The 13,749-nt window shown below is 45.3% G+C and overlaps 1 protein-coding gene across 1 annotated transcript; it reads right to left on the reverse strand.

The window, feature by feature from the left end:
• Positions 1–12,280: 12,280 nt before the first annotated feature.
• LOC108088757 lies at positions 12,281–13,309 on the reverse strand. The gene is made up of 3 exons (XM_017186705.1): positions 13,167–13,309; positions 12,945–13,117; positions 12,281–12,887 (listed from the first exon to the last, which is right to left on the reverse strand). Exons 1-3 carry the CDS (start codon positions 13,249–13,251, stop codon positions 12,561–12,563), a joined length of 585 nt encoding a protein of 194 aa, XP_017042194.1. The 5' UTR covers positions 13,252–13,309; the 3' UTR covers positions 12,281–12,560.
• Positions 13,310–13,749: the final 440 nt, after the last annotated feature.

Genomic DNA, 13,749 nt, shown 5'->3' on the forward strand with positions numbered 1-13,749 from the left:
CGCGGTTCATTGTCTTGACGCTCTAATTGAAAAACATTGTTCAGCGATAAAAACACGACTTCATGAGTCTTCAGCCATTAATGTTGCTGACTAAATGTACAATGAAATTGACTGTCCAAAAGGTAAGTGAACTACCCATATCTATCCGTTGTATATCACTTGCAAAAAGCTGACTGTAAGGCACTCGAAAGAAATAAAAACGCTTTGAATACCCAGCGTATCGGTTCACTTGTTGCATTTGTGGAGAAGTTATGTGCATCCATGTCAAAAAGGTCGGGATGGCTTTTAACACATTTGCTCGGCCGCAGAACGATTGCAGCTGCCGGATTCCTTTGGTCCTATTATATATTAAAAGAAAATACGAGAGAATACTTGCAAATATTTTATCAATAATGCAGCTGAAAACAAAAAGAAAGCAAGTGCTGGAGAACGAAAGAAAACATCCGGAAAAACCCTGGAAGCCGGGGTCTGGGTTCTGGCCTAAGTCCTGGTCGGGTGGCAATGGGTTTCCTTCCAGTGGGTCTGGAGGATGCTCTGTTATTGTCGGTCGGGGGAAATAGTCGTACAATAAATTCAAGAAACCATGCAGCAAACGACTGGAGAGACGTTATGATAATCATATTACACATACGCCCTGTCCGCTGCGTATCTGTGTTCGCCTGAACTCAGCGAAGTCTCCTTCTCTGCGACCCTTTTCCCCTCGCTTTTCATTTTGTGGGCATTTGCATATTTCCCTCTATTGTTTTGAAAGGCCTCTTGCCGCACATTACTTATCATTGCGAGCTGAGCCCCGACGATGATGATATTGACGAACGAAACCTGGGGCTTATCTGGCAACAAACTCTTAAGGTTTCACTTGAAGATTCCAATTCCAATGCATCCTGATCCTCGTTGGGCATAGGGTGTTTTGCACTAGGTTCAGCACCTTTTCCACTGCCATGAGGAGCTATCTCAATCCAATGCGGAGGTTAGTGACTAAAGGCTGTGCCCGTTAGGAATTTTTCAATTTTGCTGCTCGTAGAGTTCTTTTATTTTCATATATTACAAATAGGAAGCCCACATGAAGACGTATTCATACGCACGCCTAAGCTGCTCGGAATGGTAGGGGAACCTGGGCAGGAGCACACATGCCATTTGCATAGGGAGGGAAAATCATCGGGCTGGGAGGCAGGATCCGGGGAGGGTCCTCGAGTCCTGGGGAAACAGAGATGGCCGCAGCCACGAATGAGATGTTGCTTTAGTGATTGTCTCTCCTTCCTTCTGCCACTTGCCTTTTCTTTGTCTGCGCTGTGTCGTCTGCCTTGCAGTTTACTTCCGCTCCCCATCTCATGTGTGCCCCACCCCGTCGCATTTAAATATACATTTGAATTCCGTTTCAAGTTAGCGGGTTCAGAATAAAGCCAACGGAAGAACGCTGGCAAAATTATTTTTAAAGGTAAGGCAAGTATGTAGAAATGTTTTTCGCAACCACAATCCACAGTGGGTAAAAATATTAAGACTCACTCCAAATTAATACACAACAGTACACAGTTTAAGTTCATAGTACTTCCTCAATCAATCTTGATTAATGAAAAATTTCTTTCTTTCTTTTACTTATTTCGACTTGCTATAAAATACTTTATTTACCACTAAGTGGCTGCAGTTTGTTCAAAATATTTTTGTCAAGCTCTAAAATAAAATATTCGATTTCCATTTTTGTATGTGTCAAAAAAAACACTTGGAATTTATTTATTTTAATTGAAGAATATTGAAAGCTTCTTATCCTTTATTATTTTAATTAATTGGAAAATAATTAAACGTTTGCAATGAATATTATGAATTTAGTTAAATTGAGCTTGGAATGCCGATACTTCCACTGTGTGCTGTAAGCTTATGTGGGGGAAATGAAAAATTGAAAAAGCTGGCGCTAAGGAGTGCCACGAGTAGAGGCCAAAAGACGCTTACAAAAGGCGTCGTGAAAATAAAATAAAAATGTTAAAACACAAAAAGAGCAGGAATAAATAGAAATCCAGCAGCAGAGGCAGGAGGGGCAGGAGGAGCAGGAGGAGCAGGAGAAGCGCAGCTGGCAGGCAAAAGGATTTGCATGCGTGTATCTGTATCTGTGTGGGCGAGTGTGTTTGTCTGGGTGAGCTCCATTTGCCTTTTTACCAGGACTCTGGGACTCAATGCTCCCAGGGGAACTATTGTTCTTATTGTTGCCTTGGATATTTTCTATGCTGTTAAGTTGACGCAAAAGGATCTCCAGGATCTGCCTGCAGCCCGCCTGTGCGTGTGCGAGTGCGTATGTGAGGAAAGGTACTAAGTCGGAACAAAGCTCGAAATTATGTAACATATTTTTTATTTTTTTACAGCCCCTTTCTGATTGTGAGCCACTCCTTTACTTCGTTTCAATTGCCTGGTGGCTAGTCGCATTGGCTTCATTCATAGGCAAAGTAATGAAATTACGTCTCGAGTGGAGAACTGCTCGGAGCCTTTCAACTCTGAGCTGATTATGGAAATGAGCGTTGGAATTTCTCTTTTCTAGCATTTATGTGCTCCTAATGACCTCCGATGGCTGACAACGAGGTAATTAGATTGGGGGCGCGGGTCGGAGGCATTTTAAACGAATCGGGGTCACCAAGCAGATGATGAAGTCGTTGGGCCAGTCTCCTTTTCAGGAGCGTGGCGGAGCTATTTCCGACACAATACTACTGTAAAAAGGAGTTTACTACTGACCATGTCCGGCTATGATTCCTTGATTGTGTAGCCACAACCCAAATGGGCAAAAAAATTAATTAAAATCGTCAAGTTAATTTCGTCAAGGCGACAGCAGGGAAAATAAAAAACAAGGACGACAAATATGCACCAGTAAAAGCCGAAACTGCATCTGAAGGAAGCGTAAAATATTTCGGTATTTTCAACAACACAGCATGTGAAATAAACGGTGGGCGAAGGGGGGGATGTGTCGCAGCTAAAAGTCAAAGCAATGGTCCAACTTTTGCTGTCGGCCAAAGAGAAAATCAGGCTGGGTGCGAACAATGGGGAGGCAAAACTTTAGTTTTCGGAGACTTTGCTCGGCGTTTTCAAATAAATTTAATTCAATGTCTCTCAGTCATTCGTACAATAGACCCCCCGCACCCCATCAACCTAGATACGTACTCCGGCATTGTCCGGCCAAGGTTGAGCTGAGTTCCATGTGCGATCCATTCAGGCATCGCTCCTTTGGCTTTCATTGGCTTTCAGCCGACCGAAAACTTCTCTCCATGTATGCAAATTGAAAAAAGAAAGCGCCAAAACAGAAAGAGCCGGCCGAGCTGAGCTGGACGAGGATTGACCAAAAGGCAAAACTTTCGACACTTAATGAAAGGCCCCTAAAGGCGGGGCAGAAGGACCTTGATTCGGTGCGGTGCTTGATTGGCCCCAGTGCGTAGAAAGTGGAAGTGGAGAGAGCGCCTAATATGCGAGCACAAGTTTTCTTTGACATACTTCTAATTGGGGCTGCGAGGGAAAATGTGTGGTGAAGCCCACCCTTCGGCCTCGAAACAGAAGGCAGAAGGCCATGCGGCGCCTTCAAGAAACGGTATTTGCGGCAGGACCTCTCTTCACTTTCGCCAGCCCAAGGCAGGCATCAGGCCATGCATATTAACAACCTACTTTCACGTAGTGCCAGGACAACCCAAATGACCAAAAGGGGCTATGGAAATCCGAGCGCTCGTGACTTACTCAAATGCACATCGGCAGGATGGCAGAACGACTGCGGGTGGGGCAGTAAAGGAAATGGACTCCCACCCGTATGATAGCAGTCTGGACGACGCCCGAATTCTGGCTCAAGTGGCCGGGCATTTAAATTCAATCGTCGCCATTTTTATGCGTTTCCTCTTCCTATTTAATTTGCCCGTCCTACTTCTTGGCCACTTTTGGGGGGAGTGTCCTGGCGAGTTAGCTGAACCTTCTTCCGCTCCTTCCCATCCCGATTCCCCACTCCCACTTCCGCTCCGTGCATATGCATGTGTGGGCGTATCGCCACTCCCCTTCCTGCCTCCCTTCGCTCCATCTGGTGAATGTCCTGCGGATGTAATAATTGTCAGCAGCAGTTTTGCGGTGCTAGTTTAAACGCAGCCCACGCAAAAAATCGCCAGCCATCGGAAATGCTGAAGTGAATTTTATGCTAAAACGAGAGTGTGCTCCGCGCCCGTATGCAAATCGCAGTGCAAATTGAATTTTTCAGGACATTTTTTTGCGTGCTAGAATGTGAAAGGTTTGGGGGGTGTGGCCGTGATTTGCACAGCGTATCCCCAGTTCGATTATCGGTCTTACTAATCACATCTGCTCCGATCCTTTGTGCACTGCTCGCCGCCAATTAAGCCGGCAACTCCTTTAACTATAATCGACTTGCTCCTCCTGCCGCTTGGCTGTACATTAAATTACCGGCTGCCAATTAGCCATCGCACCCAAAGCACACAAACACGGCCATAGATAAGCAGGCACACACAGATACTCTGGTGCATCTGCCCACACCAGCAGCAACATCAGCAGTAGCAGCAACATCAGCAGCAGCAGCAACAGCAGCAACAGCAACACCCGCAGCAATAGCAACACCAACACAAATGAGCGCATTTAAAAACATTACCGCGCTGGGCGACTGCTGCAACAAAAGGCTGTGGTGGTGCGGGCGAGTAATAAAAGGGGGAGTGGGGTGAAAAAATTGCACGACATGACAGCAGAATGCATATTATGCATAATTAACTGTTTATGCGAATGAGTGACAGGCGAAAGGACATGGGGACGTAGCGCAAAAAGGAGTCCCTGGGAGCAGGAGCAGGAGCAGGAGCAGCCTATGACCATGATAATCACGGCTCTGACGACGATAATTACGCCGGGGAGGATGACGATGATTGCATTTGCTGAAAGTGAAACGTTGGGAGCTGGGAGCTGGGAGCAGCGGCGCTCGGTCTCGGGTCTGCTAATTCAGACGTTGTGCTCTGTGGCTTTTAATAATTCACACCCGAAGACAGAGGGCGGCACTCGACACTCGAGCGGTGGCAGTGGAAAAAATGGGTTAAAAAATGGAAAGCAGACCGGCAGGGGCGTGAGGGGGCGTGGCTCCTCCGACGGTCGGTCGGCCATCGGAGCCTTTGTCACCGGGGGCTGGCTGCCGTCGCTTTCACTTCGCAGGCCGTCAATTTGACATGTTTACCATGTGTCTGGGGCTTCTCGTGTAACAAAAGGCTTGTTTGCAATTCGCACGGAAGGCGGGAGAGGGCAGAGAAGGACACATTCCGGCAAAAACTTCTAGACTCGGAGGATGCCAGTTTCGTTCTGCTTTGCGGTCCCTTCCGATTGCAAAAAAATCTGGGGGAGCGAACAAAGATTTTGGGCATGTGTGCGGTGCAAGTTTTGATGACATGACAACAGCGATCATTGTCTACAGTTGGCAGCAATGTGACTTAATAGGTTGTTGACTTTCGATTGGCAGACAGGCCTGATGGCGAGCAGGCAGGACTTTCAATTAGTGTCCTGCGATGCAGCAAACTCTGTTGACTTGCCGCACTGATTAAATTATGCAGAGCCCTCCGGGGCCGGCCAAGGAATGTGGCTTTAATGCTCAGGCCAGCCTTAAAAAGCATCGCCGTGCGCCTCGACCCCTCCATGTATAATTCAGTGAACGATGCCATGGCAATTGCAAATTATGCAGAAATTCAGCCAAAACAGCAAGAAACTATTCAGTTTCATTCATGTGCAAATATTTTATTACCCGCACACACAGCCAGACAGCCAAATTAATTAATAAACGCAATGGCAACAATGACAAATTTTCCGCTTGGAAAACTGCAACCAGCAGCAGCAACAACGCAACCGCACAAAAGTAACCTAAAAAATCAAATACTATACTTCAATTAGATCATCTTTGGCGAGCTCTGCACCATTATGTTTAGGATAAAAAATAATTTACCCAAGGCAACTGAAAACAGCTGCCACCACAATTTATGGTTCTGCATTAATATTTGGACAGATTTCTAAAGTTTTTTATCTCCCGTTTTTTCCAATAAATGAAATATTATTCTAGTTTTTGGAATTAGCAGTCAACTTTATGATAAAGTCTTTATCTATACATTTTTAGTCAATTTTTTACTAAAGTTCAAAGCTTTTACATGTATGTTTAAACATTTAGCTTTGGGAACTTCTACAATAATTTAAGTAGTTTTTTATTTCCGGGTTTCTAAATTTAACTACTGATCATTTTGTTCGTTCTAGCTTGAAAACTTTGGTATAAATGTTGTTTAACAGATGGTGATTCTTTTAAACTCTCATTTCGTATAATTTATACTTGTTGTCCTTATTTATAAAAACACTTATTCAATAATAAGTGTCGAGAAAATCAACTTGAAAATATGTGACGGTGTTACAGTGCTATATATCCTAAATCGCTAAATTGCACTCTGGCACTCTGCGTTTTTGATTGGGATTTTCCACTGACACGAGCTGCACTTTCATATAACCCCGCCCTTTTACTTCGGTTCATTTATGCGTGTGGGTGCACTTCTGTTACAAGTCGGAGTGTTTGAATTATTAACAAACGGCTGAATGGCGTCCGCGAGTGAAAATCAAATTGCGGCACTGATGGCCGTATCCATATTTCATTCGAAGCCTTCCGGCAAACAACTTGAAAATGCAGCTTGTGAGCCGTTCTTCTGTCTAGCCAAAAACGCAGCCAGCGACAAAACAAAGCCCGAAAGCCAAAGAGAAAGCCGCTTCACACAATCAAAAGCAACTGAAAGTGCCCAGGCATCAGAAAAACTTCAAAGGCGGCTTTTCCATTTCCATTCTCCCGTTCATCTCAATCTTTTTTCGTTTGTGGTGGCTTTCCTTCTCCGCCAAATCCTTCTCTATTCCGGTTTTTTTTTTGCCGACTTGCGACTGCTGGGTGCAGTTTTTAATTTAATTTAAAAGTGCTTAAATCGCGGAATTCTTTTTGTCTCTTCGTCTACTTTTGTGTGCGAATGCCATTGCATTGTGGCGGCTGATGTGTGTAGGGCTATATCCTGAGTCGGTGGTGGAGCACATCCCCTCCTGCTTTTCAGAGGAGAGCTGGGAAAACTGAGAAGGCAAGTGAAAAGGCATTCGAAAGTCGCGCTCGCCGCATTTGTTGTAAGCAAAGTTGGCAACGTTTGTGCATAAATGATAGGACTGTCGCTCTGTGTGAGTGCTTCTCCTTTATTTACCACTCGTTGCACATACGCCGCGTTGCCGCGTTGGCTCCTCGCAAAAACCACGGAGTAACGAAAGAAACCAACGCACTCGCACACGCACACAGTAAACACTCGCAATTATGTGACACAACTGGATCCGTGTGTGTGTGTTTGCCGGCCGGCTCGCCAGAGTTGCCAACCATTTGTGATGTTTTGGCTGGCACGCTATCAGAGCGCACACAAGTCCAATGTCAAATATGCGACTCTCGACGTTGGCAAACAAGACAATGAAAATACTTCCCCATCTGTCTCCTGTCTCCATTCCGCAGGATACTGCGCCTCGTCCTTGTCCGCCGTCCCTGTTTGCCCCGTCTGTTGGCGGCAGCGGTGGCCCTTGATGTTGGCATTAAAAAACAAATACGCTATGGCGGCACAGAGATGGGATCGTGATGCAGGACCAGTCTCCTCCGCCCGGAGTAAGTTCTTTCCGCTCAAGTCTAAGCTCTTAACTGTGGTCACTTATTTAAAACTATTTAATCTATCCTTCTAGGTATATAGATAGAGGTACATTACAGACTATTTTACAGAATTTATAAAAAGTTGACAATAATAATTTACGGTTTTTAAAAATTAGTTGAAGAATAGAGTTGCGTTTATTTAAGAATAGGGAATAGGAACTTTATCTTTTCAGCTGAAATACAATGTCACCATTTATATGTATGGTCATTTTATGATACAAGGATATAATTCAATAAAGTTTCCTTGATATACCGCTCTCGTTTTATCTCTTGATTGATTGCGACCATAAGTAATAGAGTTACCTAGAAGGAAACGGAAATCTCAATCGAATATAAAAAACGTAGTTCTAGTCATAAGGAAGCCAGATTTGCTTACACTAAATAATTTCTTTAATTTTGGGTATTTTTTAGTTGAGGGTGGTAGTGGTTTGCTCTTTTAAAGGCCCAGTCACGCAGTCACCGCTGTCCTTTGACCCGCCGCTTGCTGAGTCCTTGCTACATTCCTCCTGGCCGTCGTGAATGCGAGCAAAGTTTGCCGAGGGGCACGAGTCGTGGAACGAGTGGCAGGGTCAAAAGTACAATTGCTTTTATGAAATTAAATTGCGACACACATATTTAAGCGGAGTCGCTGTATGTTTGAAGAGAAAACTCTAAGCATTAGTGGTTTCAGTGCATTACAAAGGCTACAGACCGAATGAAAGAAAGCCAGCCCTGAATGGCTGAAAGTAATCAATTAATGCCGATCAAAATCGATAATCAATTTTAATTTAAATTACTCCAGTAATTGGATGGAGATATAAAATTATCGCCAAGTGCCTGCATCCAAGCAGAGAGACAAAGAGACCTTCCTTGTAATAAGCACAAACGGAAATGCCTGCGTTCCTTTGAAATGTGCTTGATTTTTGTTTTTTGTGAGATGAAGAATGAAAGCTGACCGCAAAACTCAATAGACACATGCCAAAGTTAAAGCTGCAAATGTAATTAAATAATTGCAATTAAACATGGCAACGAGAGCGCAGAAGGAACTCGAGAATTACATAAATACCTCAAATAATCAACACATTATCAACTTTTACGTAATTACACATGCAGCGTGCACGGCAGATGGAGATGCGGATACAAAGGCAGATGCAGCCACAGATGCAGATAAAGTTCTGATCTGGGATCTGAGCAGATGCGAAGGCAACTCAAACACAGTTCGACAATGGGAATCGCAAACAGGGCTGACTGACAAACAGATAGACAGGCGAACAACAATTGCGGCGTAATTTGGTAAATGGAAATGGATACATTTAATAACTAAACTAAATAGAAAGCCATTCCTGTTTGCCGCTGGTCTGTGCTTCGGTCTCCGTCTCTAATGGATATTTGTTTATTTGCATGGAAATTCGAAATTAAACTATTGAATCATTGAAAGCCCTTTGACTCGGGCTCCTCGTGGAACGTGTCCATGTCCGGCTCTCTGGCTCTCCGGCTCTCTGGTTCCCGGGCTTCCCTTCACCTGTCCAAGCCTCCGTCCTGGCTGGACAAACAAATCAAACTGTGATTGCAAAATTTAATGGGATTTAAAAATTCTAAATTGCTAAACAGACTTAAGCTTCTCCTCCGTATCGAAGGTATATGTCTGCCACGCCATCGCCCTCCCTGCAACCACAAGCTGCTGTGGCTTCGTGCCTAAAGTGGAATTGTTTGTAATGCGTTGATGAGAACGACAACAGCCCGCCGTCCCAGTGGGATGGCTATCAGCGGGTGGAGAGGGGAGTGGAACGGTCGCAAGGGTCCTCAATGAGGATTAATTTAAATGAGATTTTTAATTTACTTTAGTCTATTGGGGCGGCAGCAGGCGGGCTTTTGTTCTTGTGCTGATTGCACAATTTCGCAAACAATTTGTGCGGACTTGTGTGATCGAGGTGTGGCTCAGGGGCCCCATTGTGCTCCACCATGCAATCCCACTCGATCCACCTTGCGCGGCGCCTCCGATTAACTCGCCAACGTCTCAACTGCAATGCCAAAACAATTCCTGTGCCGTTTCGCACTCGAGAGCACTCAATCAGAAAAGGAGCGATGGCAAAGGAGCAATGCTGTGGGGCCGTCCAGCCACTTGGACACGCAATCAGGGAAACTTTTCCGCACTTTCCCCGCCCCGTATTGTAATTCAAGACTCTCCGCTCGGGCTGCCAGCAACCGAAAAACCGGAGAACAATAATAGGAGCAACAATGCAATTGCCAAATGCCAACTCCGAGGAGCAGGACTTGCCGGCAGAGGGAGTCGTGCAGCTGGAGATGAAAATAGTTTAAGTGCAAAATTTTACGCTTTATCGAATTACCCGCGGGTGCTTTAACTTACAGCCAAACTTCGGGATGAGCAAAACTTTTCCGCCCGCCGCCTCCTGGTGCAGCTGCAACTGGGCGAATGGTCGGGTCACAATTTATGATTCCAAGGTGTTGCAATGAAAACGACCAGCTCCTCGCCCGCCGCCGCTATTGCTGGGGTAAATTTGTTATATTTCTTACTGTCAGCCAGACCATTTGTTAAATGAGTTGGCAAAGCTAATCGAAAAGTTACGGCGAAGACTGTGGGAGCGTGCAGCTCTCCGGCAGATGCACCGCCTTGACCTGGTTCGGTCCACCTGGACACGGCCCCTCCTCTCCTGATGACCGGCACAAACAAACAAATAAATAACGCCGAGCCGAACAATTTAACCGGGGAGCATACGGCGCTCGAGCAGGACCTGAGTTTCGGGAGGCTGCAATAAAAAAATAATTTATAACAAAGGCGCCCAGAGAAAGGGGCTGTGAAAGCGGGACAGAAGCGGGAGAAAGCCCAAATGCTAAAGCAAGATTTATGCAAATCGGAACTAAACATTAATCAAAATTTTTTATCCCTTGTTGTTTGTTGCTGCTCCTGCCACGAGCAGCCTTTGTGTGTGTGGGTGTGGCCCAGTTTGTGGCGCCACTCGTAAGATTCTGGGTCAGCGATACCACATCGGACTCGGAAGCGGAAGCGGAAACGGAAACGCAGGTCACCTCCAGGGGCACAAAGTGTTTTTCACCATCAACTTCATAAATTAAAACTTCATATGTCAAAAATGGCAATCGCTCTGAGGGCTTCCAGCTTTTCCCAAGCTACCAAATGCGGTTGTGTCATTTATATTGAAGTGTCAAATCAGCAGAACGTGTGCCACACATCCTGAGTGGGAGGCAGCCAGGACGATGCAATCCAGATCCAGTTGGGCCATGTGTGGATGCTCGAATGGGAGCCAACGTATCTTAGTCAAGTGTCATGCAAACCGTAGTTTGTTATCTTCTAGAAATTGTTATATGAGTTTATAGTCAGCATTTTTGTCAAGTTCAAGTTTGGATTAAGGTTTAATCACCAGTCCAGTTGAAATAGACTTGTCAGTAAGTCCATTTCTACGATTAAATTAAATATTTTCATTAAAACCTTTTTGAAATTGAAACATATAACTACAAACAACTAAAAAGTAAAATTCCTTTAGCTTATGCCAAGATGATGTTCTAGAGACTTATTTGTAAACCCTTGCAGAGCAAAGGGTATTATAATTTCAGTCAGAAGTTTGTAACGCAGTGAAGGAGACATCTCAGACCCCATAAAGTATATGTATTCTTGATCAGCTTTACGATCTGAATCCAAATTCGTCTGTACGTCTGTCCGTCTGTCCATCTGACCGTCTGTCCGTCTGTCCGTCTGTCCATCTGTCCGTCTGTCCGCTTGTCCGTCTGTTCGTTTCTACGCAAAGCATAGTATTGCCCAAGCTAGCTTCTTTTCTTGTTCTTCATAAATTTCTTGGCTTTTAAAAACACATCTGAAAGCCAAGTATTCTATGGTGGAAATAAAACTAAACTTGGAAATACTTTTTACAAGTTCTTCAACCGTTAAGTAGTCCCGTTAACCTTTTAAATTGTTTCGGTCTGAGTCCAATACGCAAAGAAAATGCTAAACTGATGCAAACATCAGTTGTCATGTTTGCAATACGAGGCCCTTGACTTTGGCCTGACGACATCCCAGCGACCCCTGCGTAGCTCGCATTCAATAGCCAAGTGATTTATGTGAGTTTTTCGGTCGTCCGGGACAAAATAGTCCTGGTCTGCTTCAATCATCGGGGAACTAGTTCAGGGAACTAATAGAGCGCACCATGGGACCCAGTTTCTGGCATTGCGGGCGCGTGTCTCCTTGAGAAAATCGAAGGATATCTTACGCAAATTCCCTCGGCCACCATAGCACTTTTTACCCCGAAGTGGCCGAACCTTTAGCATATATACAAATCCAGTGAAATGGCGAAACGTCAGTTTCAATGATTTATGCTCCTTGGCCATGGACCATTTGGAATTTTTGGCAGCCCGTTGGTAACCAGTTTCCTGCTCGGCATCCCATCCCCAAGTAATGGCGTTCTGGTCTGCTGCCTGCCCAATCCCATAACCAATCCGAGTCCATGTCCATGGCTTTCCTAATTTCTAATCTAATATTTTTGCTCAAGAGTGCCGGGCGGCGGAGGGTGGCGCAAGGAAATTCCTTGCCTTGGATGCTTGGCCATGTCCGATGTCTGCTCTGGATATGATTTACTTTTGCGGTTTGTTTTTGGTGCGTTTAACCGCAAATATTTAATGGTTTTATTTCCCGATGCTCGGCCGGCCAGCCCTCAGCTGCGATTCATTTGTACATGTCCTGGTGTGCGGGTGTGTGCGTGCCGGGTGTCCTTGCGTCCGTGTGTCTGCTGTTTTCTGGCATATTTATTAGTTGAACCACCGACCCAGTATTTGTAGATGCGGCAAGGTTAAGCTCCTGACTGATGGCGGCCCAGTTAAAGGCGGCTGAGCTGAGCTCAGTTTAAGGTTTAGGGTTTTTCCGGGTCTAGCGTCGTGGTCCGTCGCCAATGTTCTCTGAAGCATCCTCCCTGAAGAGCTGCGGCTCTTGAAGGAACACCTGCTGAGGCAAGGAATCGGGCTGAGGCTCTGGCTCTTCGGGATGCTTGGTCTGCAACTTCATGGTTCCGATGATCAGACCCAAGTGCAGCGTGCTCATTAGAGCTCCGAAAACGACCAGAGGACCGTAGTAGCTCCAGCGGAGATCGCTCCCCCACAAGTTGGCCACAAGCCTCAGGAAGAAGACGAACAGCCGCTGGAAGACGTAGAAGTTCCACATGAGAATCAGGGCCACCAGCAGGCTGAAATGATGGAGCTGGTGGGAGGTTAACATATAGATTCAAAAGAAAACAATGTTTAGATGTGGGCCCACCTGGAAGAGGGCTGGCAGAAGCAGCAAACAGTTCACATATAAGTTCACATTCCACAGGATATCGCCGAGCTCCTGAAGGGGGAAGCCTTCAATTTGGTTTTTCGCTTGCTGGGGAGCAATGAACCGGCCAACAATAGGCAACCAGTTCCAACGACTCACACTCGTCGCCGGAACTAAAAGAAAGGTTTCAGAATTGGTGAAATGATTCTATGCGTTACTTACCTATGATGATGCGTTGAACTTCCCTGGCTATGTAAGCCAACAGGCAGTTGTAGAAAAATAAGTTGAGGGCAGGCATGCAAATCATGATGCGGCAGTGAAAAATATAAGTTGATTTGAGAGAAAGTTAGGTTAAAGTTGGCAAAGGGCTACTGGGTTTGTTAAATAATGAGGTTGGTGACTGGAAAAGGAAAAACTCCGGATCCCCTCGGATCCAATTGTTGGGGGCTTTCTTCGCTCTATTTGCAGCGGGTATCGTTGCTATGGCTATGAATTTCCTAGTAATTTTCATTTATATTCTTTCTCTTACAGGTAAGTGGCACCTATCCCCACTTGGGTGAGTACAATCGCGCTTATTTGCATTATCTCGGCGACTTGGGCGAATTTAAATAAACGAATTAATATCTGGAAATTCTCCAACAATGAAACTTTGCCAGGGAAACGCGGGAAAAACTCTCGGAATTGATGCGATAAAAGTTTAATTCAAAGTAAGGTTTCCTGTCCCGTTCCCCGCTTTTTGCTTGCCACTCCAACCTGGTAGGCCTAATGTGCTGACAATCGCTGGATTCCAGACCACTCAGACCTG

Source organism: Drosophila ficusphila, unplaced genomic scaffold, assembly GCF_018152265.1.
Source record: "Drosophila ficusphila isolate 14025-0441.05 unplaced genomic scaffold, ASM1815226v1 contig_106, whole genome shotgun sequence".
Lineage (NCBI taxonomy): Eukaryota > Metazoa > Arthropoda > Insecta > Diptera > Drosophilidae > Drosophila > Drosophila ficusphila.